A 26,493-nucleotide genomic window follows, 5' to 3' on the forward strand; every position below is an offset into this window, starting at 1 on the left:
AGGGAAATGAGTCAAACAGAGAACAATGCTAGGTATGGAAAACGCTAACTGGTTGATAGTGGACGTATGCTGTCTTGAAGCTGAAGTGGGGTGGCAATTGTTTTTTTTTTGCCGACTCCTAGTGGCCACAGTAGTTCTTTAGACAGTAAGTTGAATGATGAGACGATTGATACTGGATACTTTCTAACACACTTCTGCCTTGGAGACTTTGTATGTGTAAGTAATATGACACATGTTAATATTCAAGATGTTTTATTATTGTCCATTCTTTAACATGTACAAGACACATAAGAACTGAAATTTAATTTTCGGCACAGTCCCACTAAGAGCAGACATACGTTACAAGGGGGACAAGACGGGACCGCCAACGGATCAGCCACTTCCGGCGCGCCTTAAAAAAGGTGGGAAAAAGGTGACATTGGGAAAGGGGGAAGAGTAAAAAAAGTATCAGTCTAAGGCTGGACCCTCGGGAGGGGTCCAGACTGAGTCCAAGGAAAAAACCTCACATAGCAAAGCACACATAAACATGATATATGTAATCACAACAACTCGCAACAGAGGGGGGCGGGGGGGATTTGGGGCCCTGGAGGCCGGCTGCCGCTATAAAGCGCTACTCAGCCGTCCACAACCCTTAAGAGGAATTAAGGAGTGGTGAAGGCGTTGATTGGGGGAGGGGCGGGTGCGTGCATGTATGCCCAATTAACTTGGGGGAGATGTTGAAATGTTTTTGTGGACTGGGGCCGATCTGAAAGTTCGACACCAGGTGTTATTGAAAAAAAGGAAGGTCAAAAGCGTCCATCGTTGAGGAGTCCTCAGGAGAGTTCTTCAGAACAGCCTGATCTTGATAGCATCAAGGCCATTCGAGGGAGTCAAATTGTAGATTAAGATGTTGTTTTCTCCGAGCAGTCAAAACAATGACATTCCTGCTCTCTGTGTGTCCGTGCTGGATCTCTCAAGTTCAATTTAATTCTTCCTTCTCAGCAAGCTTCTCCAAGATGAGATCCATTTTGCGATTCAAATCACAAATGGCCACAATCTGTGTTCCCACAGCCCGACCCAATCCTTCCATTGCGATGAACAACATGACAGCCCTTTGAGACACTTGTGATTTAGGGCTATATAAATAAACATTGATTGATTGATTGATTGATTGACACATGTGTGACGACTATTACGTATGTCTAGCTTGTGTGCTGTTATGTGCTCAGCAGTTGTGTAGCTGCTAGCTCCTAGTAGCCTATAGCCTAGCATGTTTACCTTTTTTAAATGACTTGACTAAAACAGAGGAAATGTCCAACCTACAGTAGGAAGGGGATTCACATGGTCCTGTTTGTCACGGTTGACCTGACACAGGAAACGTGACGAATTGTGGCGTGAACTATGGACTTTAGCCGCCAGATGGCAGTAGAGTGTTTAATATCTTAAAATGTGTTCTGCGGCAATTCTAACTTTTACCGCAGCGCCAGTAGCTATGTAGAGTGGCACTTTCCATCATTTTCAGCAGACTGTATTGTAAAATGATTAAACCCCCTCCGCCCCCTTCCTCTCATGCGAGATCCACCCAGGAATGGGGCCATATGAATCACGTCCCTACTGTAGAATCCCCATGCTTTTGTTTGCTGGGATTGGGACATTAATACAAATGACTTAAAACAATCCACTTTATTAATACAGCACTTGTAGTTTCACAGAAAGTGAAAACACATTTAGAGGCAGGGTAAAACTAAGGACAGTCAAGTGTAAAAAAACAAAAAACATAATAAATTAACTAAGCAGTCCTGAATATTTCTGATACAGAAAAGGGTTCAGCAGTAGACCACATTATCAGCTGGGCCCAAGGTTGCCTACATCAAATCATGGCACCTTCTACATCCCTGTTGTGACTACCAAGAGAGTAAACATTGGGAAACTTAGCCACCCTGCTAACCTAAACAATCTCATTCCTATTATCTCCAAATCAAAGCCAACATCGAAGCCTGTCAATAACACCATCAGGATGGGTCTGCTCAATGTCAGGTCTCTGAATAGCAAATCATTTTTAGTCAATGATTTTATTAGCACTTCTAAACTTGACTTTATGTTTTTAACTGAAACATGGCTGGAACAAAATAACAGTGCAAGCATTCTGATCGAGACAGCACCCCCCAACTATAACTTCATTGATATATGTAGATCGGGGAAAAGAGGTGGAGGGGTTGCTGCTATATTTAAAAACATGTTTCAGGGGAAACAGATGTCACTCGGTGAGTTTACATCATTTGAATAGCTGTGTGCTGTGTTGAAATGCTCTCCCAAAATTCTCTTGTTAATTATCTACAGGCCACCTAAATATTCTGCAAATTTTTTTGATGATTTTACTGAACTATTGTCTAGCATCTCCACTGACTTTGACTGCCTGGTTATAACTGGTGATTTTAATTTTCATATTGACGATTTAAATGACAAGGGCGCAAAAGAACTTTTTACTATTTTAGACACATTTGAACTGTCTCAACATGTGAAAGAGGCTACACATTATAAGGGACACACCCTGGACCTGATTATCACAAAAGGTCTCAATGTTTCTGATGTTCTTGTGATTGATCCTTCATTGTCTGATCATTTCTGTGTTTTCTTTAATATTTCTGTAATTCCGGACACACAAACAGAATCAAAGAATGTCAAAAAGCGGTACATAAATGAACATGCTAATGTCCTCTTTAAAAACGCCATCTCCTCACTACCACCTCTAAACCCATGTCATGCTGATGATCTTGTAAGCAACTTTAATTCCAAAATTGTGAATATCATAGATATCATTGCACCTGTTACAGTTAAAACGATTTCTGGCAAGCAAAAGGCACCCTGGAGAAAATCTGCTGCTGTAACAGCCCAGAGAAGAGAGTGCAGGAAGGCTGAACGAATCTGGCGGAATACAAAACTTCATATTCACCATGACATCTATAAAGAGAGCCTCCAGGCCTACAATTTAGTCTTAAAAAGTGCTAGAGAAACATTCTTCTCCAATATCATAAACAGCAACACAAATAAGGCCAAAACCCTATTCACAATCGTTGACAGACTGACTAAACCCCCAACACAAATACCAGCCGAACTCCATTCCACGCAGAAATGCAATGACTTTGCATTCTTTTATACTGATAAAATTGAAGGCATCAGACGCACCATCAATATCTCAAGTAAAAAAGTTGGATCACCACCCCATTTAGGCAAAAGTAACACAGCAATGATGGCAAGCTTTAATGCCATAGACTCTAAAACTCTAGTGGAAACGGTGACAGCTCTAAAGTCATCCACCTGCTGCCTTGATGTTTTACCTACCAACTTCTTTAAGAATGTTTTTGACTGCCTATCAACAGACATCTTGCAAATAGTTAATAATTCTATTAAATCGGGCAATTTCCCGAAGGCTTTCAAAACTGCAGTCATTAAACCTCTTCTAAAAAAGCAGAGCCTAGATGCCTCTGTTATCAACAACTACAGACCAATTTCAAATCTACCATTCATAAGTAAAATAATTGAGAAAGTTGTCCTCCAACAACTAAATCACTTCTTGGCTTCTACTGGCTGCCACAACAACTTCCAGTCAGGATTTCGACCTCTTCATAGCACAGAGACGGCCCTTCTTAAAGTTATAAATGACATCCGTCTAAACACAGACTCTGGCAAAACTTCAGTATTAATGCTTTTGGACCTCAGTGCTGCATTTGACACTGTCGACCACTCAATACTTTTGGACAGGTTGGAAAACTGGGTGGGGATCTCAGGCACAGTTTTAAGCTGGTTCAAGTCATATCTACAAGATAGGAACTATTTTGTTTCCATTGGTGACTTTGTATCAGAACCAACCAACGTAACGTGTGGAGTCCCCCAAGGTTCAATCTTGGGGCCGACTTTATTTAACATCTATATGCTCCCACTAGGACAAATCATGCAAAATAATAACATTGACCATCATTGCTATGCCGATGACACCCAAATCTATGTAGCGCTATCACCAAATGACTATCGCCCCATAGATCTTCTGTGCCAGTGCATTGAGCAAGTCAAACACTGGATGTGCCAAAATTTCCTACAACTAAATGAAGATAAAACTGAGATAATTGTTTTTGGTGCTAAAAAAGAAAGGTTTAAAGTCATCCAACACCTTCAATCACTGTCCCTGAAAACCTCAAATAAAGCCAGGAATCTTGGGGTTATTTTAGATTCTGATTTACATTTGGACAGTCACATCAAATCAGTAACAAAATCGGCCTACTATCACCTCAAAAATGTAAAAAGACTTAGAGGGCTCATGTCAGCTCAAGACTTAGAAAAACTTGTACATGCCTTTATTACCAGTAGGCTAGACTATTGTAATGGTCTCCTTGCAGGTCTTCCCAAAAAAAACTGTCAGGCAGCTACAGCTTGTTCAGAACGCTGCTGCTAGAGTTCTAACAAAGACCAAAAAATGTGAGCACATTACACCAATTCTTAAATCCTTACATTGGCTCCCTGTACATCAGAGAATATATTTCAAAATCCTCCTGCTCACATATAAATCACTACATGGTCTAGGGCCCAAGTATATCACTGATATGCTCCCACTATATACGCCCTCTAGATCACTAAGATCTTCTGAGACCAATCTGTTAGCGGTTCCAAGAGTAAACTCAAATCAAGGGAGATCATCATTCAGTCACTATGCAACACATAGCTGGAATAAACTTCCTGAAGATGTCAGACTCTCCCCAACTCTCACTACTTTTAAAACTAGACTGAAGACTTTTATGTTCACCTTAGCTTTCAGCTAAATCTTTTAATCTTTTAACTTTTAACGTCTGCACTGTTTTTATTTTTATTGTCTGCATTTTAATTTTGCTTTTATTTTCTTTCATTTCACTTTGTTGTCTGTGAAGCACTTTGAGTCTGCCTTGTGTATGAAAAGCGCTATACAAATAAAGTTGCCTTGCCTTGCCTTGCCTAAAATAATACATTAAAATGGACTGGTTCAAAAGACAAGGAGTAAAAATATGTTTTAAAATGTGATTTAAAAATCATTAAAGAGGCGGATTGTTTCGGAGCCACAGAAAAAAATCACAATCTCCTCTGGATTTTAAGCGGGTTATTGGGACCACAAGGAGAAATTGATCAGATGACCTCACAGATTCTGAAAAGGTCTGACATACCGTAATTTCCGGACTATAAGCCGCACCTGACTATAAGCCGCACCAGCTAAATTTAGGGGAAAATACAGATTGCTCCATATATAAGCCGCACCCTTGTATAAGCCGCAGGGTTTTGATGTGTAATTAGCGTAGTATATAGGGGTTCCTGCTACCACGGAGGGGATTGTCGGGACAGAGATGACTGTTTGGGAACGCAAAGCGTCCCATTTATTAACAATAAATCTTTCAATCATTCAATCAAACTTTCACATCTTTGACATGGCGAACAGCATTCGTGCAGAGTACAAATAATACAACTCTGCAAAGTAATACAAAGTGCTCGCATGTACGTTATCAAAATAACCAGCCTACCGGTATATGAAAAGTCAGTCGTTAATCATTGTGTCATCGTCTTCCTCCTGCGTACTAAAACCACCCAAATCCTCTTTGTCGGTGTCGGAGAAGAACAGGCCGTAAATAAGCCGCACCCTTGTATAAGCCGCAGGGACCAGAACCAGGGGAAAAAGTAGCGGCTTATAGTCCGGAAATTACGGTATATTGTGGCGCTAATCCGCTGAGAGGTTTAAAAACAATAACATTTTAGAACAATTTTGCGCTAGTAAATTTGATCTTTGTAATGAAAAATGTTTTTGTTAGTTTCATTCAGATGTCCACAAGAGATAGTTTGCTGGACACTTGGAAGCAACTAAAAGTAACTGTTTTTAATTCAGCTTTGTTGGAGTGCTTGTTGTTTACATCACTTTTTATCTACCATTACAAATATGAATATGTTCCACTTTGTCATCCCCTAATATTTGTAGACGTCGCTGCAGCCATGTCCATGATGTAATGATCCTACATGTCACACACACACACACACACACACACACACACACACACACGCACACACGCACACACGCACACACACACACACACACACACACACACACACACACACACACACACACACACACACACAGGCTTCACCAGTGCACACAAAGGGCACAAAAGCACCTGTGTGAAAAAGCAAACACAACACATAATTGAGTCATCACAAGACACCAAATAGATTGCATACAAATATTATACATTCATTTGTAAAGATATAAGGCAAGGCAGCTTTATTTGTAGAGCACTTTTCATACACAAGGCAGACTCAAAGTGCTTCACAGACAACAAAGTGAAATGAAAGAAAATAAAAGCAAAATTCAAATGCAGACAATGACAATAAAAACAGTGCGGACGTTAAAAGTTAAAAGATTAAAAGATCTAGCTGAAAGCTAAGGTGAACATAAAAGTCTTCAGTCTAGTTTTAAAAGTAGTCAGAGTTGGGGAAAGTCAGGAAGTTTATTCCAGCTATTTGTTGCATAGTGACTGAATGATGCTCTCCCTTGATTGGACTTTACTCTGGGACCCGCTAACAGATCTGGTCTCAGAAGATCTTAGTGATCTAGAGGGCTTATATAGTGGGAGCATATCAGTGATATACTAGACCATGTAGTGATTTATATGTGAGCAGATCAATTCTCTGATGTACAGGGAGCCAATGGAAGGATTTAAGAATTGCTGTAATGTGCTCCCATGTTTTGGTCTTTGTTAGAACTCTAGCAGCAGCGTTCTGAACAAGCTGTAGCTGCCTGACACTTTTTTTGGGAAGACCTGCAAGGAGACCATTACAATAGTCTAGCCTACTGGTAATAAAGGCATGTACAAGTTTTTCTAAGTCTTGAGCTGACATGAGCCCTCTAAGTCTTGTTACATTTTTGAGGTGATAGTAGGCCGATTTTGTTACTGATTTGATGTGACTGTCCAAATGTAAATCAGAATCTAAAATAACCCCAAGATTCCTGGCTTTATTTGAGGTTTTCAGGGACAGTGATTGAAGGTGTTGGACGACTTTAAACCTTTCTTTTTTAGCACCAAAAACAATTATCTCAGTTTTATCTTCATTTAGTTGTAGGACATGTTGGCACGTCCAGTGTTTGACTTGCTCAATGCACTAGCACAGAAGATCTATGGGGCGATAGTCATTTGGTGATAGCGCTACATAGATTTGGGTGTCATCGGCATAGCAATGATGGTCAATGTTATTATTTTGCATGATTTGTCCTAGTGGGAGCATATAGATGTTAAATAAAGTCGGCCCCAAGATTGAACCTTGGGGGACTCCACACGTTACGTTGGTTGGTCACCAATGGAAACTAAATAGTTCCTATCTTGTAGATATGACTTGAACCAGCTTAAAACTGTGCCTGAGATCCCCACCCAGTTTTCCAACCTGTCCAAAAGTATTGAGTGGTGGACAATGTCAAATGCAGCACTGAGGTCCAAAAGCATTAATACTGAAGTTTTGCCAGAGTCTGTGTTTAGACGGATGTCATTTATAACTTGAAGAAGGGCCGTCTCTGTGCTATGAAGAGGTCCAAATCCTGACTGGAAGTTGTTGTGGCAGCCAAGAAGTGATTTAGTTGTTGGAGGACAACTTCCTCAATGATTTTACTTATGAATGGTAGATTTGAAATTGGTCTGTAGTTGTTGATAACAGAGGCATCTAGGCTCCGCTTTTTTAGAAGAGGTTTAATGACTGCCGTTTTGAAAGCCTTCGGGAAATTGCCCGATTGAATAGAATTATGAACTATTTACAAGACGTCTGTTGATAGGCAGTCAAAAACATTCTTAAAGAAGTTGGTAGGTAAAACATGAAGGCAGCAGGTGGATGACTTTAGAGCTGTCACTGTTTCCACTAGAGTTTTAGAGTCTATGGCATTAAAGCTTGCCATCATTGCTGTGTTACTTTTGCCTAAATGGGTTGATGATCCAACTTTTTTGCTTGAGATGTTGATGGCGTGTCTGATGCCTTCAATTTTATCAGTATAAAAGAATGCAAACTCATTGCATTTCTGCGTGGAATGGAGTTGGGCTGGTATTTGTGTTGGGGGGTTGGTCAGTCTGTCAACGGTTGCGAATAGGGTTTTGTCCGTATTAGTGTTGCTGTTTATGATATTGGAGAATAATGTTTCTCTAGCACTTTTTAAGACTAAATTGTAGGCCTGGAGGCTCTCTATATAGATGTCATGGTGAATATGAAGTTTGTATTCCGCCAGATTCATTCAGCCTTCCTGCACTCTCTTCTCTGGGCTGTTACAGCAGCAGATTTTCTCCAGGGTGCCTTTTGCTTGTCAGAAATAGTTTTAACTGTAACAGGTGCAATGATATCTATGATATTCACAATTTTGGAATTAAAGTTGCTTACAAGATCATCAGCATGACATGGGTTTAGAGGTGGTAGTGAGGAGATGGCCTTTTTAAAGGGGACATTAGCATGTTCATTTATGTACCGCTTTTTGACATTCTTTGATTCTGTTTGTGTGTCCGGAATTACAGAAATATTCAAGAAAACACTTAAATGATCAGACAATGAAGGATCAATCACAAGAGCATCAGAAACATTGAGACCTTTTGTGATAATCAGGTCCAGAGTGTGTCCCTTACAATGAGTAGCCTCTTTCACATGTTGAGACACTTCAAAGTTATTTTGCGCCCCTGTCATTCAAATCGTCAATATGAAAATATAAATCACCAGTTATAACCAGGCAGTCAAAGTCAGTGGAGATGCTAGACAATTATTCAGTAAAATCATCGAAAAAATGTGCAGAATATTTAGGTGGCCTGTAGATAATTAACAGGAGAATTTTGGGAGAGCATTTCAACACAGCACACAGGTATTCAAATGATGTCAAATCACCAAGTGACATGTGTTTCCCCTGAAACATGTTTTAAAATATAGCAGCACCTCTTTTCCCCGATCTACATATATCAATGACGTTATAGTTGGGGGTTGCTGTCTCCATCAGAATGCTTGCACTGTTATTTTGTTCCAGCCATGTTTCCGTTAAAAACATAAAGTCAAGTTTAGAAGTGGTAATAAAATCATTGACTAAAAATGATTTGTTATTCAGAGACCTGACATTGAGCAGACCCATCCTGATGGTGTTATTGACAGGCTTCCATGTTGGCTTTGGTTTGGAGAGAATAGGAATGAGATTGTTTAGGTTAGCAGGGTGGCTAAGTGTCCCAATGTTTACTCTCTTGGTAGTCACAACAGGAATGTAGAAGGTGCCATCATTTGATGTAGGCAACCTTGGGCCCAGCTGATAATGTGGTCTACTGCTGAACCCTTTTCTGTATCAGAAATATTCAGGACTGCTGTCAGGGCGAGGCGGGGTTTGCCGTAAGGGGGAGGGGGAGTGAGCAGCGTCAGAGCTGGGACGAACTACTGAAGGGCGTGTAAGGGGTTGGCGTGAGAAGGGTGAAGTATGGCTGTGGGGTTGTGGAGCACGCCTTCGTGGAGGGGGTGGTGGAGGTGATTCCAGTCAAGCCAAGTGCTACATAGACACACATGCTTTTGTCTTCCCTGGTGGAGTTGTTTGGCCGTTGTCCATCAAAACTTAATTGTGTGTCTTTAACGGAGACGTACACACACACACACACACACGCCTGGCACCTCCCCTCACCATCGAAACCTTTTGAAGATACAATGTGTGTGTATTTGCAAAGATAAAAATCCAGGGTGTATTCGTAGTCTTTAATCCTGGAACAGAAGGAAGTGGGACTCCCTATGCATTCCACTCCGCGTTGAGGTGGAAAGTATTAGCATGCTACATGCTACTAAAAAGTTGTCCTGCCAAACATTTGTCACCTTGATTGTCGCGGCGATAATGGCGCCGACCTTAGCTGCCCTGTTGTTGTCGGCATCGTTCACCCTTGAGCCGGAAGCGGAAGCACGTCTAGATGAACATCTTAATCCATGGCCACAAATAATACAAACTACTGCACTGTAACTCATCAGAGACGTAAACAACACAACATGTTGGCCAAAAAAGCGACGTGGTGAAGCCGCGATGTTTGAAGTGCAACGTGGCGACGATACATGCGTGCTAGCAAGTGTACTGACCACAACCCTAGGGCAGTCTTTTTCAACCTTTTTTCAGCCAAGGCACATTTTTTTCATTGGAAAAAATGTGGAGACACACAACCAGCAAAACCGATGTTGATATTATGTTGGATATGACTTTAAAGCATAACCAAGAATGCATCACTATAGCTCAAAGTAGGTGCACTGTATCAATATAGGTCTTGTCTCAAAGTAGATGTACTGTATCAATATAGGTCTTGTCTCAAAGTAGATGTACTGTATCAATATAGGTCTTGTCTCAAAGTAGGTGTACTGTATCAATATAGGTCTTGTCTCAAAGTAGGTGTACTGTATCAATATAGGTCTTGTCTCAAAGTAGATGTACTGTATCAATATAGGTCTTGTCTCAAAGTAGGTGTACTGTATCAATATAGGTCTTGTCTCAAAGTAGGTGTACTGTATCAATATAGGTCTTGTCTCAAAGTAGATGTACTGTATCAATATAGGTCTTGTCTCAAAGTAGGTGTACTGTATCAATATAGGTCTTGTCTCAAAGTAGGTGTACTGTATCAATATAGGTCTTGTCTCAAAGTAGATGTACTGTATCAATATAGGTCTTGTCTCAAAGTAGGTGTACTGTATCAATATAGGTCTTGTCTCAAAGTAGATGTACTGTATCAATATAGGTCTTGTCTCAAAGTAGATGTACTGTATCAATATAGCTCTTGTCTCAAAGTAGATGTACTGTATCAATATAGGTCTTGTCTCAAAGTAGATGTACTGTATCAATATAGGTCTTGTCTCAAAGTAGGTGTACTGTATCAATATAGGTCTTGTCTCAAAGTAGGTGTACTGTATCAAAATAGGTCTTGTCTCAAAGTAGGTGTACTGTATCAATATAGCTCTTGTCTCAAAGTAGGTGTACTGTATCAATATAGGTCTTGTCTCAAAGTAGGTGTACTGTATCAATATAGGTCCTGTCTCAAAGTAGGTGTACTGTATCAATATAGTTCTTGTCTCAAAGTAGGTGTACTGTATCAATATAGTTCTTGTCTCAAAGTAGGTGTACTGTATCAATACAGCTCTTGTTTCAAAGTAGGTGTACTGTATCAATATAGGTCTTGTCTCAAAGTAGATGTACTGTATCAATACAGCTCTTGTTTCAAAGTAGGTGTACTGTATCAATATAGGTCTTGTCTCAAAGTAGATGTACTGTATCAATATAGGTCTTGTCTCAAAGTAGATGTACTGTATCAATATAGGTCTTGTCTCAAAGTAGGTGTACTGTATCAATATAGGTCTTGTCTCAAAGTAGGTGTACTGTATCAATATAGGTCTTGTCTCAAAGTAGGTGTACTGTATCAATATAGGTCTTGTCTCAAAGTAGATGTACTGTATCAATATAGGTCTTGTCTCAAAGTAGATGTACTGTATCAATATAGGTCTTATCTCAAAGTAGGTGTACTGTATCAATATAGGTCTTGTCTCAAAGTAGGTGTACTGTATCAATATAGGTCTTGTCTCAAAGTAGATGTACTGTATCAATATAGGTCTTGTCTCAAAGTAGATGTACTGTATCAATATAGGTCTTGTCTCAAAGTAGGTGTACTGTATCAAAATAGGTCTTGTCTCAAAGTAGATGTACTGTATCAATATAGGTCTTGTCTCAAAGTAGGTGTACTGTATCAATATAGGTCTTGTCTCAAAGTAGATGTACTGTATCAATATAGGTCTTGTCTCAAAGTAGGTGTACTGTATCAATATAGGTCTTGTCTCAAAGTAGGTGTACTGTATCAATATAGGTCTTGTCTCAAAGTAGGTGTACTGTCACCACCTGTCACATCACACCCTGACTTATTTTGAGTTGTTTGCTGTTTTCCTGTGTGTAATATTTTAGTTCTTGTCTTGCGCTCCTATTTTGGTGGCTTTTTCTCTTTTGGTATTTTCTTTTAGCAGTTTCATGTCTTCCTTTGAGCGATATTCCCCGCATCTACTTTGTTTTAGCAATCAAGAATATTTCAGTTGTTTTTATCCTTCTTTGTGGGGACATTGTTGATTGTCATGTCATGTTCGGATGTACATTGTGGACGCCGTCTTTGCTCCACAGTAAGTCTTTGCTGTCGTCCAGCATTCTGTTTTTGTTTACTTTGTAGCCAGTTCAGTTTTAGGTTCATTCTGCATAGCCTTCCCTAAGCTTGAATGCCTTTTCTTAGGGGCACTCACCTTTTGTTTATTTTTAGTTTAAGCATTAGACACCTTTTTACCTGCACTCTGCCTCCCACTGTTTCCCACATCTACAAAGCAATTAGCTACCTGCTGCCACCTACTGATATGGAGGAGTATAACCTGGTAAGTCTGCCGTTTTCCAGACAGTACAGACACTCAACAACAACACATCATTTGCAGACTATAATTACTGCTTTGCAAAAAATATTTTTAACCCAAATAAGCGAAATTAGATCATCTCCCACGGCACACCAGACTGTATCTCACAGCACAGTGGTTGAAAAACACTGCCCTAGGGGGCGCTGCTAGTGTCATTTAGGGTTGTGAAACTATTAGGACCGCCCCAGGTGTGTGTGTGTGTGTGTGTGTGTGTGTGTGTGTGTGTGTGTGTGTGTGTGAGTCAGCAGCTAAAGTTTAATTAGCTAAAAGCGTCAGTGGCTCACAAAGTAATTAGATAAGGCTCCTCACCCCACTGTGCCAATTCACTATATTCCTTTTTGGCAGACATGGCCGTCAACAAAAGTCCTGAAGTTGTTCTCTTTGCTTGCAGGCTACGGCCACGCGGCGCCAGGCACGGACGCGGGCAAGGCCTTCTGCATGTTCTACGCCGTGCTGGGCATCCCCCTGACCCTGGTCATGTTCCAGAGCCTGGGCGAGCGCATGAACACCTTCGTCAAGTCCCTGCTGAAGCGCATCAAGAAGTGCTGCGGCATGAGCGCCACCGACGTCTCCATGGAGAACATGGTGACCGTGGGCTTCTTCTCCTGCGTGGGCACGCTGTGCATCGGCGCCGCCGCCTTCTCGCACTACGAGGACTGGAGCTTCTTCCAGTCGTACTACTACTGCTTCATCACGCTGACCACCATCGGCTTCGGGGACTTTGTGGCGCTGCAGAAGAACAGGGCGCTCCAGAAGAAGCCGCTCTACGTGGCCTTCAGCTTCATGTACATCCTGGTGGGCCTCACCGTCATCGGCGCCTTCCTCAACCTGGTGGTGCTGCGCTTCTTGACCATGAACAGCGAGGACGAGCGGCGCGACGCCGAGGAGCGAGCCTCGCTGGCCGGGAACCGGAGCAGCACGATGGTCCGCGTCCAGGACGAGTCCCTGCAGCGAGGGCGGCGGCGGCGCCAGCCTCGCCGCCAGGAGACCAGCGACCTGCACTCGGTGTGCTCCTGCATGTGCTACAACTCGCACGACTTCTCCCACCGGAACTCGCTGTGCCCCGGTCACTACTTCCACGCCATCTCCTACAAGATGGAGGAGATCTCGCCCAGCACGCTGAAGAACAGCTTCTTCCCCTCGCCCGTCAGCTCGCTGTCGCCGGGCCTCCGCAGCTTGACGGACGACCGGCAGCTGATGAGGAGGAGGAAGTCCATCTAGGACATCAGAAGATGCTGCTTTGCCAAATCTCATTCCAGCACTTTCCCTTTTTTCTCCGCTTCTGCTCCTCATGGAGAACATTCCAGCAGGAAGCCAAGCATGAAGCATGGATGTCTATTTTTCCAAGGGATTAGCAGAAACTTTGGTCCACACGCGGGAGAAGATATTTTTCATAACTTGAAGAACAGGAGGATGTTTTCTACAAGCCATCACCATCACCATCACCATCATCATCATCATCATCATCACGCCAAAACAAAATGTCTTCTTGTGTCTGCAGTCTGAAAGGATCATGCTGCTCCTACTCAGTTCTTCTCCTGGCAAAGCTTCAATTGCACAACAATCCATGTTTCCCCCAACATCAACCTACTCAGTGGCCTAGTGGTTAGAGTGCCCGCCCTGAGGTGGGTAGGTCGTGAGTTCGAACCCCGGCCGAGTCATACCAAAGACTATAAAAATGGGAGCCATTACCTCCCTGCTTGGCACTCAGCATCAAGGCTTGGAATTGGGGGTTAAATCGCCAAAAGCTGCTGCTCACTGCTCCCCTCACCTCCCAGGGGCTGATCAAGGGTGATGGGTCAAATGCAGAGAATAATTTGGCCACACGTAGTGTGTGTGTGACAATCATTGGTACTTTCCCTTGAACATTACCAGCAAACATGTGAATCTGTTCATCAAGTCCAGCTTGCGTTATTTCCTCCCTTCTCAGTTAACATCAAATGGCCTTACAAATATTTCCAATTTCTATCCATATTTTATTTTTCAATACTCAAACACTATCCATATTCTGACATATTTTCAATAATTTTGTTTAAAAAAGATTTCGACAATCGATATTTGAATGTATTTGTTCAAAAAACCTTTAAAAATTAAAATCTAACCGTTTTTCAACCTTTTTTTTTTTTTTTTACAAATTCAACTCTACGCATATTTTTATTTTTATAATTCCAATTGTATACATATTTTAATGTGTTTTTATTTAAAAAGTCAACTACATCATCCATACTTTAATGTATATATTTTTAAAAAGTCAACTCTTCATATTTTGATGTATTTATTTTATTTTTAAAAAGTCAGCTACATCCATATTTTTAAGAATTTTTTATTTTCAAAAAGTCAACTATATCCATATTAGGTTTTTTTTTAAGCCGTCTCAATCTATATTGTAATGTATTTTGTTTGTAAAACGTCCAACACTATCAACATTCTAACACATTCTCATTTATTACTTTTTTTAAAATTCCATCTCTGTCAATATTTGAATGTATTTTATTTTTAAAAAGTCAAGGCTGTCCATATTTTATTGTATATTTTTTTAATAAGTTCCAACACTATCCATTTTTTAAAATGTATTTCATGTGTAAAAAGTCATCTCAATCCATATTTTTTAATGTAGTTTTATTTATTTTATTCAAACCATTCCAACATTTTTCATATTTTAATATATTTTCATTTATTTAATTATACAAATTCAAATCTACCCATATTTGGTTGTTTTATTTTTTATTTTTTTATTATTTTATTTTTAAAATTCCAACTGTATCCATATTTTAATGTATATATTGTTTTATATATTCCAACACTATCCATTTTTTTTAAATGGATTTCATGTGTAAAAAGTCATCTCAATCCATATTTTAATGTAGTTTTATTTATTTTATTCAAAACATTCCAACATTTTCCATATTTTAATATATTTTCATTTATTTAATTTTACAAATTGAAATCTATCCATATTTGGTCGTTTTATTATTAATTTTTTTCTTATTTTATTTTTAAAATTCCAACTCTCCATATTTTAATGTATTTTTATTTTAAAAAGTCAACAACGTCTATTTTATTTTTAAAAACTTTTTTTCAAATTTTTATGTATTTCCATTTTATTTTTAAAAAGCCAACTCAAACCATATGTTTCTGTATTTTATTTATAAGTCAACATTATCCATATTTTAATGTAACATTATTTGAAATAATTCCAACACTATCTATTTTTTAATGCATTTTATTTTTAAAAAGTCCAACATTATCCATATTCTACCACTTTTTAATGTTTCCTTTAAACACTTCAACTGGATCAACATTTGAATGTATTTTATTTTTAAAAAGTCAAGGCTATCCATGTTTGAATGTATTTTATTTAAAAAAAAATCCCGACACTATCCATATCTGAATGTATTTTATTTTTATGAAGTCAACCCTATTTTAATATATTTGTATTTATTTTATTTATTAAATTTTCATTTATTTAATAAAAAAACAAAAAATCTAATCTACTAGTATTTAATCCATTTTTAGAGGAATTCAACTCTATGCATTTTTTCAAATTATTGTATTGTATTTCTAAAATTTAACTCTTTGCATATTTTAGTATATTTTGTTTAAATTGGATTGGCCATGTTTTAATGTATTTTTTATTTCATAAGAAAAATTCCAGCTCTGTTGATGCTTAAATGTATTTTTATTTATTTGATGTCCTTTCCCCCTCTTTTTATTTATTTATGGCAAAATAAGTACGTAATATATTTATTTTATTTTTACACAATCCAGCAAACAAACATTTCTAGCATTATATTACAAAAACATAAAATAACTTAAACAGAATATGTTTAGGATTATTAATATAAAAACATGAAGAAATAAAAGAACCTAAAATGTGTAATAATTTCAAATAAAATCAAATGTAAAGTGATTTTAATTCCATCCGATTTCTACCGCTTGTCATTTATTAATAACATATTTAATTGAACTTGATACATGAAATATTAACCACTGAAGCGGGTTTCTTTGTTGATGGCGAAACATTTCATGAAGTTTGAAGTTGCTTATGGAGAAAAAAGTTGTATTGTAACATCCAGTCAGTGATGATAAAGCCAGGAAAAAAAAGGATGCCTAACTCCACCTCAGCATGATCCTTTCAGTAGTAATCATCTTTATTATTTCATGCTTGATTCATTTCATGTCCACCTGGTCAAACTTATCAATAATGTTTGCTCTCAGGTTTGAACCAATCGCCTTCTTCTTCTTCTTCTTCTTCGTCTTTGCTGGTGAAGTTACTGACACCATGTACAGTATTTATCCTGACATATTTCTTCCAAGAAAGACCACTGAGGTGCATCATCTCGCCAGGCCCCGCCTCCTTTCTAATGTACAATACATCATAATAGTATGGATATTCCAGACCACTCCGGCCTGTTTTAATGCCCAATCTGCCTTTTCTCTCACACACAAAGAAAGCATGCCCACTTTATTCTTTCTAGACAATTTCTGCTGACCCCAACACACACACACACACACACACACACACACACACACACACACACACACACAGACACAGCGTAAGCTAATCCGGTTTCATTAAGGGAACATAACATGTTTGTATCAATCTTTGGAACAAAAGAGAAAAAGCCGGAAGTATTTTTGACACAGTTGCAAACGTGCCTTGAGGAAAACAAAAGTTTCAATGTGACAACTTTCACTTTCCATTGACTCTCATTTCATGTCTACACAACTCCAGTTTTCATAACACAAGAAAAGATCACATGACCTCGCCGCCGCACAGCTGATTGGATTGGTCAATTTTTTATTTTAGTCCACCTTCATAGCCATGATTTTTCTCCATCTTGGACGTTTGTTACAACAACAAAGTACATGTTATACAAATATATATATATGCTCTACACATATATATGTATATATATATTGTGTATACAGTAGATATTTATATATATGTATGTATATATGTGTATATATGTATGTGTATATATATATGTGTATTTATATGTATGTATATATATAATATGTATGTATATATACACTAGCGTTCAAAAGTTTGGGGTCACATGTAAATGTCCTTATTTTTGAAGGAAAAGCACTGTACTTTTCAATGAAGATAACTTTAAACTAGTCTTAACTTGACAGAAATACACTCTATACATTGCTAATGTGGTAAATGACTATTCTAGCTGCAAATGTCTGCTTTTTGGTGCAATATCTACATAGGTGTATAGAGGCCCATTTCCAGCAACTATCACTCCAGTGTTCTAATGGTACAATGTGTTTGCTCATTGGCTCAGAAGGCTAATTGATGATTAGAACACCCTTGTGCAATCATGTTCACACATCTGAAAACACTTTAGCTCGTTACAGAAGCTACAAAACTGACCTTCCTTTGAGCAGATTGACTTTCTGGAGCATCACATTTGTGGGCTCCATTAAACGCTCAAAATGGCCAGAAAAAGAGAACTTTCATCTGAAACTACACAGTCTATTCTTCTTCTTAGAAATGAAGGCTATTCCACTAAATTGTTTGGGTGACCCCAAACTTTTGAACGGTAGTGTATATATATGTATGTATATATATATATATGTGTATGTATGTTTATATATATATGTGTGTATATATGTATACATATATGTATTTATGTATGTATATACATACATATATATACACACAGACACACATACATATAATACAACAAAGGAGTATTTTAGGGCCACGCTGAAAAGGAAAATGATTGTGTGTTGAGATTTATGAGAATAAAGTTGTAATCTACTTCTTAGTTTGGTTTTATTGTGGTAAAATCATGACTTTTTTTTTCTTCCCCATGACAGTCACTTAATTTTCTTTATATATATATATATATATATATATATATATATATATATATATATATATATATATATATATATATATATATATATATATATATATATATATATATATATATGTGTATATATATATATATATATATATATATGTGTGTGTATATATATATATATATATATATATATATATATATATATATATATATATATATATATATATATATATGTTTTAAATATAATTTTGTGACACATTTTTCTTAACACTGAAAAATAATTCCAACTTAATTTCGTTTAAGTTTTGAGTGGATTCTTGTATCAACTTCAATCTTTGTAACAGCAAAGATATTTCTTTCACACACAATTATGTCGTTATCCTCAAAATATAACAATTTATTTCGTAATCTTCAACTTTGAAACATTCTGAACTTCCTATTACTTTGTAACTTTTTCGGGTAAAAGCTACAACTTCGGACTTGACGACTTTTTCTGATAAAGTTCTGATTTTATCTTTGGACACTTTTTTTCCTAAACAGCACGATGTTGTTCCTGGTAACGTGCACAGGTGATTTTGTTCCTTGTAAGCGAAACACGGTTGATGCCAATTTACACGTTTGTTCTTCCTTTTTTTTTCTTCACAAATGACAACCCATAAAGAACCAAATCGTCAAGCAGAATCGAAAATGGAACCAAAATCGGAAAAATATCCTTCTCATTCCTAGTTTTTCGTGATAAAACTTAATTCTCATAAAATGAAGAAATAAAATGAGACTTCATGTTTACAACATACACATTTTATTGTCAAGTTTTATTGGTGTTGTGTTAAAACTTATTTTTTATAACATGAAAGTGTTTTCATTACGATGTTTTTCTTGTGAAATGACAAGTTCTGTTGAAACATTACGTAAGATAAGCCAACATCATAATACACATTTTGCTCCTAGTTTTTCGTGATAAAACTTTATTCTTGTAAAATCATGACTTTTTCTCGTAAAACTTACGACTTCACATTTGCAACATTGGACTTTTCTCTCAAAGTTCTGTCATCTTGGTAACATGACATTGTCTTACTTTGCCATGTTTTCCTGTCAAATGACAACTTTCCATGTTTTTGTGGGAACATTACAAAAGAAAAAAACAACGCTAGACAACTTTTTTTTCCCATACAACAATATTTATTGTCGTAAAGTCGTTTTTGTACGTTCATGTTCCTTGTAAACAAAACAAAGTTGATCCTTTTTTACGAATGACAATCCATAAAGACCAAAATCGTTGACTTCTCATTCGTAGTTTTTCCTGACAAAACAATTTAATTCTCATAAAAGTTATGACTTCATATTTGCAACATACAAGTTTTTTCTCGTAAAGTTATATATATACTAAGATATGCATAGAGTTAAACTTTAAAAATACAATAAAATTATTCAAAATAGGAAAAGAATTTGAAAAAATGCATAGAGTTGAATTCCTCTAAAAATTGATTAAATACTAATAGATTAGATTTTTTTGTTTTTTTATTAAATAAATGAAAATGTAATAAATAAAATAAATACAAATATATTAAAATATGGATAGGGTTGACTTCATAAAAATAAAATACATTCAGATATGGATAGTGTCGGAATTTTTTTAAATAAAATACATTCAAATATGGATAGCCTTGACTTTTTAAAAATAAAATACATTCAAATGTTGATCCAGTTGAAATGTTTAAAGGAAACATTAAAAAAATGGTAGAATATGGATAATGTTGGACTTTTTAAAAATATAATGCATAAAAAAATGGATAGTGTTGGAATTATTTCAAATAATGTTACATTAAAATATGGATAATGTTGACTTATAAATAAAATACAGAAAAATATGGTTTGAGTAGGCTTTTTAAAAATAAAATAGAAATACATTAAAATATGGATAAGAGTTAGAATTTTAAAAATAAAATAAGAAAAAAAATGAATAATAAAACGACCAAATATGGATAGATTTCAATTTGTTATCTGCGTGATTTTACCAGGTATTTTTTTGCGTGACCATGTATTTGAAGTTTGTGTGTAACATCTTAGATTACGACGTTTGTTTGTTTTTTGTTAAATGACAAGTTCTTAAAAAAGAAAATAATCAAATTTTAATTAAAAAATGTTCAATGTCGTTTTCCACCGTGACAAACTGTCAGGAGAATAAAGTCCTAATGTTACGATAAAAGACAATGTTTTTGTTGTAAAATTCCATCCATCCATTTTCTACCGCTTATCCCTTTCGGGGTGGCGGGGGGTGCTGGAGCCTATCTCAGCTACAATCGGGCGGTAGGCGGGGGGTGCTGGAGCCTATCTCAGCTACAATCGGGCGGTAGGCGGGGGGTGCTGGAGCCTATCTCAGCTACAATCGGGCGGTAGGCGGGGTACACCCTTTTCTTGTCAAATGTCAACTTTTAAATTCTTTCAACCCACTTTTGTCCGTTTCGAACTTTCCCCTCAACAACACCAAATTTCCAACATTTTAATGTCTTTTCTATTGTCTTTCTCTGCAGTTTGGCTGTCAAAACTCCTTTGTTGTCTTTTTGGACCAATCCCGTTCATTCCTTACAGGGTTCCATCTTTCAACACAAGGGGAAGACAAAGCTGAGGGTAAAAAAAAAACTTAAAAAAAATACAATTTCTCCTTTGCACCTTTTTGTAGTTGTTGAAAGGGTGTGAGCATGACTTGGTGCACATAACACACTTTATTAATAAAACCAACACAAGCTTCTCAAGGCTTTGGGTGTCTTCTGTCTTTTCAAGTGCTTAGTCTGGATGAGCATCCTTCTTTGTTTAGTCTGGATGAGCATCCTTCTTTGCTTAGTCTGGATGAGCATCCTTCTTTGCTTAGTCTGGATGAGCATCCTTCTTTGCTTAGTCTGGATGAGCATCCTTCTTTGCTTAGTCTGGATGAGCATCCTTCTTTGTTTAGTCTGGATGAGCATCCTTCTTTGCTTAGTCTGGATGAGCATCCTTCTTGGCTTTGTCTGGATGAGCATCCTTCTTTGCTTAGTCTGGATGAGCATCCTTCTTGGCTTTGTCTGGATGAGCATCCTTCTTGGCTTTGTCTGGATGAGCATCCTTCTTTGCTTTGTCTGGATGAGCATCCTTCTTTGCTTAGTCTGGATGAGCATCCTTCTTTGCTTAGTCTGGATGAGCATCCTTCTTGGCTTTGTCTGGATGAGCATCCTTCTTTGTTTTGTCTGCGTGTGGATGGATGAGCATCCTTCTTTTGCAGCTGCAGCTTCTATCCTGCACTAATTATACTTCCACATCATGACGGGCCTTCTTGTGCCGGCCTAAGCTGTAATTTGGCTTCCTCGGTCGAGCCAAGTCCAACATGGAGCTCTGGAATAAGAAGGTACACACACACACACACACACACACACACACACACAATGTCAAACTTTCTTTCATTTTGGGTGTGAAACTTGTCTTTATCAGGGGCCACATTGCAATCATGGCCGCCCTCAGAGGGCTGATTAAATAATAGTGTATGAAAATAAAACCTTGGTCACACAATCAGCATAGTTTTGGATGAAGATGTACTTTGTCAGATTGATGTATCATTTCATGTCAAATGGTGAAGGTGGCCAGCAGATATTGCAAAATAAAAGATGGACAACAAATGCATGCAGGACATTTTTCTGTCCAAATTGAAAGAACAAAACACATTTAACCAGAAAATGCTTTGTTTCCCCATAAATGAGATGGCAGGCTTCTTCAAATAATGTGGCCAACCACATAAAAAGGCGAGAAATTAGGTTGTAGGCCACATTAATGACATGGTGGTCCACATTAATGACGTGGTGGTCCACATTAATGACGTGGTGGTCCACATTAATGACGTGGTGGTCCACATTAATGACATGGCAGTCCACATTAATGACATGGCGGTCCACATTAATGACATGGCTGTCCACATTAATGACGTGGTGGTCCACATTAATGACGTGGTGGTCCACATTAATGACATGGCGGTCCACATTAATGACATGGCAGTCCACATTAATGACGTGGTGGTCCACATTAATGACGTGGTGGTCCACATTAATGACGTGGTGGTCCACATTAATGACATGGTGGTCCACATTAATGACGTGGTGGTCCACATTAATGACATGGTGGTCCACATTAATGACATGGTGGTCCACATTAATGACGTGGTGGTCCACATTAATGACGTGGTGGTCCACATTAATGACATGGTGGTCCACATTAATGACATGGTGGTCCGCATTAATGACGTGGTGGTCCACATTAATGACGTGGTGGTCCACATTAATGACGTGGTGGTCCACATTAATGATATGGTGGTCCACATTAATGACGTGGTGGTCCACATTAATGACGTGGTGGTCCACATTAATGACGTGGTGGTCCACATTAATGACGTGGTGGTCCACATTAATGACGTGGTGGTCCACATTAATGACGTGGTGGTCCACATTAATGACGTGGTGGTCCACATTAATGACGTGGTGGTCCACATTAATGACGTGGTGGTCCACATTAATGACGTGGTGGTCCACATTAATGACGTGGTGGTCCACATTAATGACATGGTGGTCCACATTAATGACGTGGTGGTCCACATTAATGACGTGGTGGTCCACATTAATGACGTGGTGGTCCACATTAATGACGTGGTGGTCCACATTAATGACGTGGTGGTCCACATTAATGACGTGGTGGTCCACATTAATGACATGGCAGTCCACATTAATGACGTGGTGGTCCACATTAATGACGTGGTGGTCCACATTAATGACATGGTGGTCCACATTAATGACGTGGTGGTCCACATTAATGACGTGGTGGTCCACATTAATGACGTGGTGGTCCACATTAATGACGTGGTGGTCCACATTAATGACGTGGTGGTCCACATTAATGACGTGGTGGTCCACATTAATGACGTGGTGGTCCACATTAATGACGTGGTGGTCCACATTAATGACGTGGTGGTCCACATTAATGACATGGTGGTCCACATTAATGACGTGGTGGTCCACATTAATGACGTGGTGGTCCACATTAATGACGTGGTGGTCCACATTAATGACGTGGTGGTCCACATTAATGACATGGTGGTCCACATTAATGACGTGGTGGTCCACATTAATGACGTGGTGGTCCACATTAATGACGTGGTGGTCCACATTAATGACGTGGTGGTCCACATTAATGACATGGTGGTCCACATTAATGACGTGGTGGTCCACATTAATGACGTGGCGGTCCACATTAATGACGTGGTGGTCCACATTAATGACGTGGCGGTCCACATTAATGACGTGGCGGTCCACATTAATGACGTGGTGGTCCACATTAATGACGTGGTGGTCCACATTAATGACGTGGCGGTCCACATTAATGACGTGGTGGTCCACATTAATGACTTGGCGGTCCACATTAATGACGTGGTGGTCCACATTAATGACGTGGTGGTCCACATTAATGACATGGTGGTCCACATTAATGACATGGTGGTCCACATTAATGACGTGGTGGTCCACATTAATGACGTGGTGGTCCACATGAAATGATGTGGTGGTCCACGGGAAATGACGTGGCGGGCTTCTTAAAATAATGTGGCGAACCATGTGAAATGAGGTTCTAGGCCACATTAATGACATGGTGGTCCACATTAATGACATGGTGGTCCACATTAATGACACGGTGGTCCACATGAAATGATGTGGTGGTCCACGGGAAATGACGTGGCGGGCTTCTTAAAATAATGTGGCGAACCACGTGAAATGAGGTTCTAAGCCACATTAATGACATGGTGGTCCACATTAATGACATGGTGGTCCACATTAATGAAATGGTGGTCCACATTAATGACATGGTGGTCCACATTAATGAAATGGTGGTCCACATAAAATGATGTGGCGGAGCAGATTTAATGATGTGGCGGACCTGATAGAATGATGTGACATGGCACATAAAATGACACGGCGGCCCACGCTAATGATGTGGCTTCTTCAATTAATTTGGGGGACCACAGGAAATGATGTAGTGTTTCACATGAAATAATGTGGCGGACCACATAAATGATGTGGCGGACCACTTAAAATGATGTGGCGGGTCATTAAAACAATGTGGCAGGCCACATAGAATGACGTGGGAGGCCTCGTTAAATGAGGGCCACATGAAAATAATGTGACGGACCACATAAGATGATGTGGAGGGCAATTAAAATTCTGTGGTGGGCCACAAGAAATGATGTGGCGGGCCATAATAGAACGATGTGACGTGGCACATAAATGATGTGGTGGGCCGCTTAAATGATATCGCGGCCCACATAAATGATGTGGCTTCTTCAAATAATTTGGGGGACCACAGGAAATGATTTAGTGTCTCACATGAAACAATGTGACGGACCACATAAATGATGTGGCAGACCACTTAAAGTGACGTGGCGATGTGGCGCGGCACATGAAATGATGTGGTGGACCACATCAAATAAAGTGGCGGGTCATTAAAACGATGACACATAAAATGATGTGGGAGGCCTCATTAAATGAGGGTCAATGGAAAAATGATGTGGTGGACCACGTGAAATGACGTGGAGGGCCGCCTTAAAATGACCTACAGTGCCACGTGAAATGACACGACCTACAGTACCACGTGACGTACAGTACCACATGAAATGACATGGAGGGCCGCTTTAAGAAGAATTGGCGGGCCTTGAGTTTGTCAGGTGTGATAGAGAAGATGTGAGGCAGGAAGGTGCAATAAAGATGCAGATGTGAAGTGAAAAGAAAATGTGCACCCGCAGCAAAAACTTGGAACTCAAATTTGGTGTCAAAAACGCTGGCAGGCTTCGTCTTTTCATTGCAGGAATCAATTCTTCACACAATCTCATCCAACATGTCTACCACTCACTGGCAACATGTTTAACTCCCTCATCTTTCCAAAGTCATGAAGAGCAGCACACGCACGTTCTACTTTTCCACAAAGACTGCATTATTATTGCTTCTGAAGCTGCATGGCCGATATTAAAATATATCAATGATTGTTGATCACACATCGGAGTTTGCATCTCGAAATGTACTAGACTACACACAGTGTTTTACGTGTTTACAAGTGTGTGTGCGTGTGTGTGTGCGTGCGTGCGCATGCGTGTGTGTGTGTGTGTGTGTGTGTGTGTGTGTGTGTGTGTGTGTGTGTGTGTGTGTGTGTGTGTGTGTGTGTGTGTGTGTGTGTGTGTGTGTGTGTGTGTGTGAAGGACTCATAAAGTTAAATGTATTTAATATGCACAGAACTCAGGAAATAAATAGCTTCTCTTCTTCAGGGAAATTAATCTACCGAGGAGGGTCCTCAATTATGAATAATATAATGCAGCTGAGATAGGCTCCGGCACCCGCCGCGACCCCAAAAGGGACAAGCAGTAGAAAATGGATGGATGGATAATATTTATAACAATACATTATTTTCATACCTTAATAAATACATCATTGTATTACTGTTTTTGTTATCATAAATATTAGATATTATTATTATACACAGCAGTAACATACGTATTTTTAAATAGTTTTGATGTTTTCTTGATTTTCCTTACAATTGTAAATGTTTCATGATTTATTATTATAATTATTATCAATACAATGAAAATTATTATAGTAGAATTAATCATAATAATGATCTGTCACACATTTTAAATATTGTTGAGATTTATTTGTCATGTTTTTTCCACCTAAAATTATGACTTTTTCATACTTTTTTTTAATGTTATCATTCTTATCAGGTTGTTATGATTATTATTATCATTTCTATCCTAATTAGTATTATAATGCATACGACTGTCACAGTACTTTTCTTTTTTATCTTATCTATTTTCAAAAGTTTAGATTTTTTTCCTATAATTTTCTCTTTTTTTCCCCACTTTAAAATTCTGACATTTTAGTCATTTCTATTTAATTATTCTTACAATAAAATAAAATATTATTATTTTTAATTATTATGAATTTTCGCAGTACTATTCACTTGTGATTTTTAGATATTTTGTAAAACATAGACTTTTAAAATAAACATTTAGTTTTGTTTGATGCATAAATCATTTATATTAATTCCATGACTAATACCACAGTACTTTCGTTTTTGTCCATTATAGATGATGTTCATAATATTAAATGTTAATACATAAAGTGAATGATGCAATAAATTTTACATGTAGGACTTTTTATTCATCATTATAGTA

At 38.3% G+C, this 26,493-nt stretch overlaps 1 protein-coding gene across 1 annotated transcript in view; it reads left to right on the forward strand.

Moving 5' to 3' along the window:
- Nucleotides 1–14,659, forward strand: part of kcnk9 (potassium channel, subfamily K, member 9) — a 77,918-nt gene extending 63,259 nt beyond the window's left edge. Inside the window, exon 2 of the mRNA XM_062029350.1 lies at nucleotides 12,839–14,659. Within this exon, the coding sequence (XP_061885334.1) occupies nucleotides 12,839–13,668 (830 nt within the window). The 3' untranslated portion in view covers nucleotides 13,669–14,659. The remainder of the gene's footprint in view (nucleotides 1–12,838) is intronic.
- Nucleotides 14,660–26,493: the final 11,834 nt, after the last annotated feature.

The sequence above is a fragment of the Entelurus aequoreus genome, linkage group LG20 (assembly GCF_033978785.1).
Source record: "Entelurus aequoreus isolate RoL-2023_Sb linkage group LG20, RoL_Eaeq_v1.1, whole genome shotgun sequence".
Taxonomy (NCBI): domain Eukaryota; kingdom Metazoa; phylum Chordata; class Actinopteri; order Syngnathiformes; family Syngnathidae; genus Entelurus; species Entelurus aequoreus.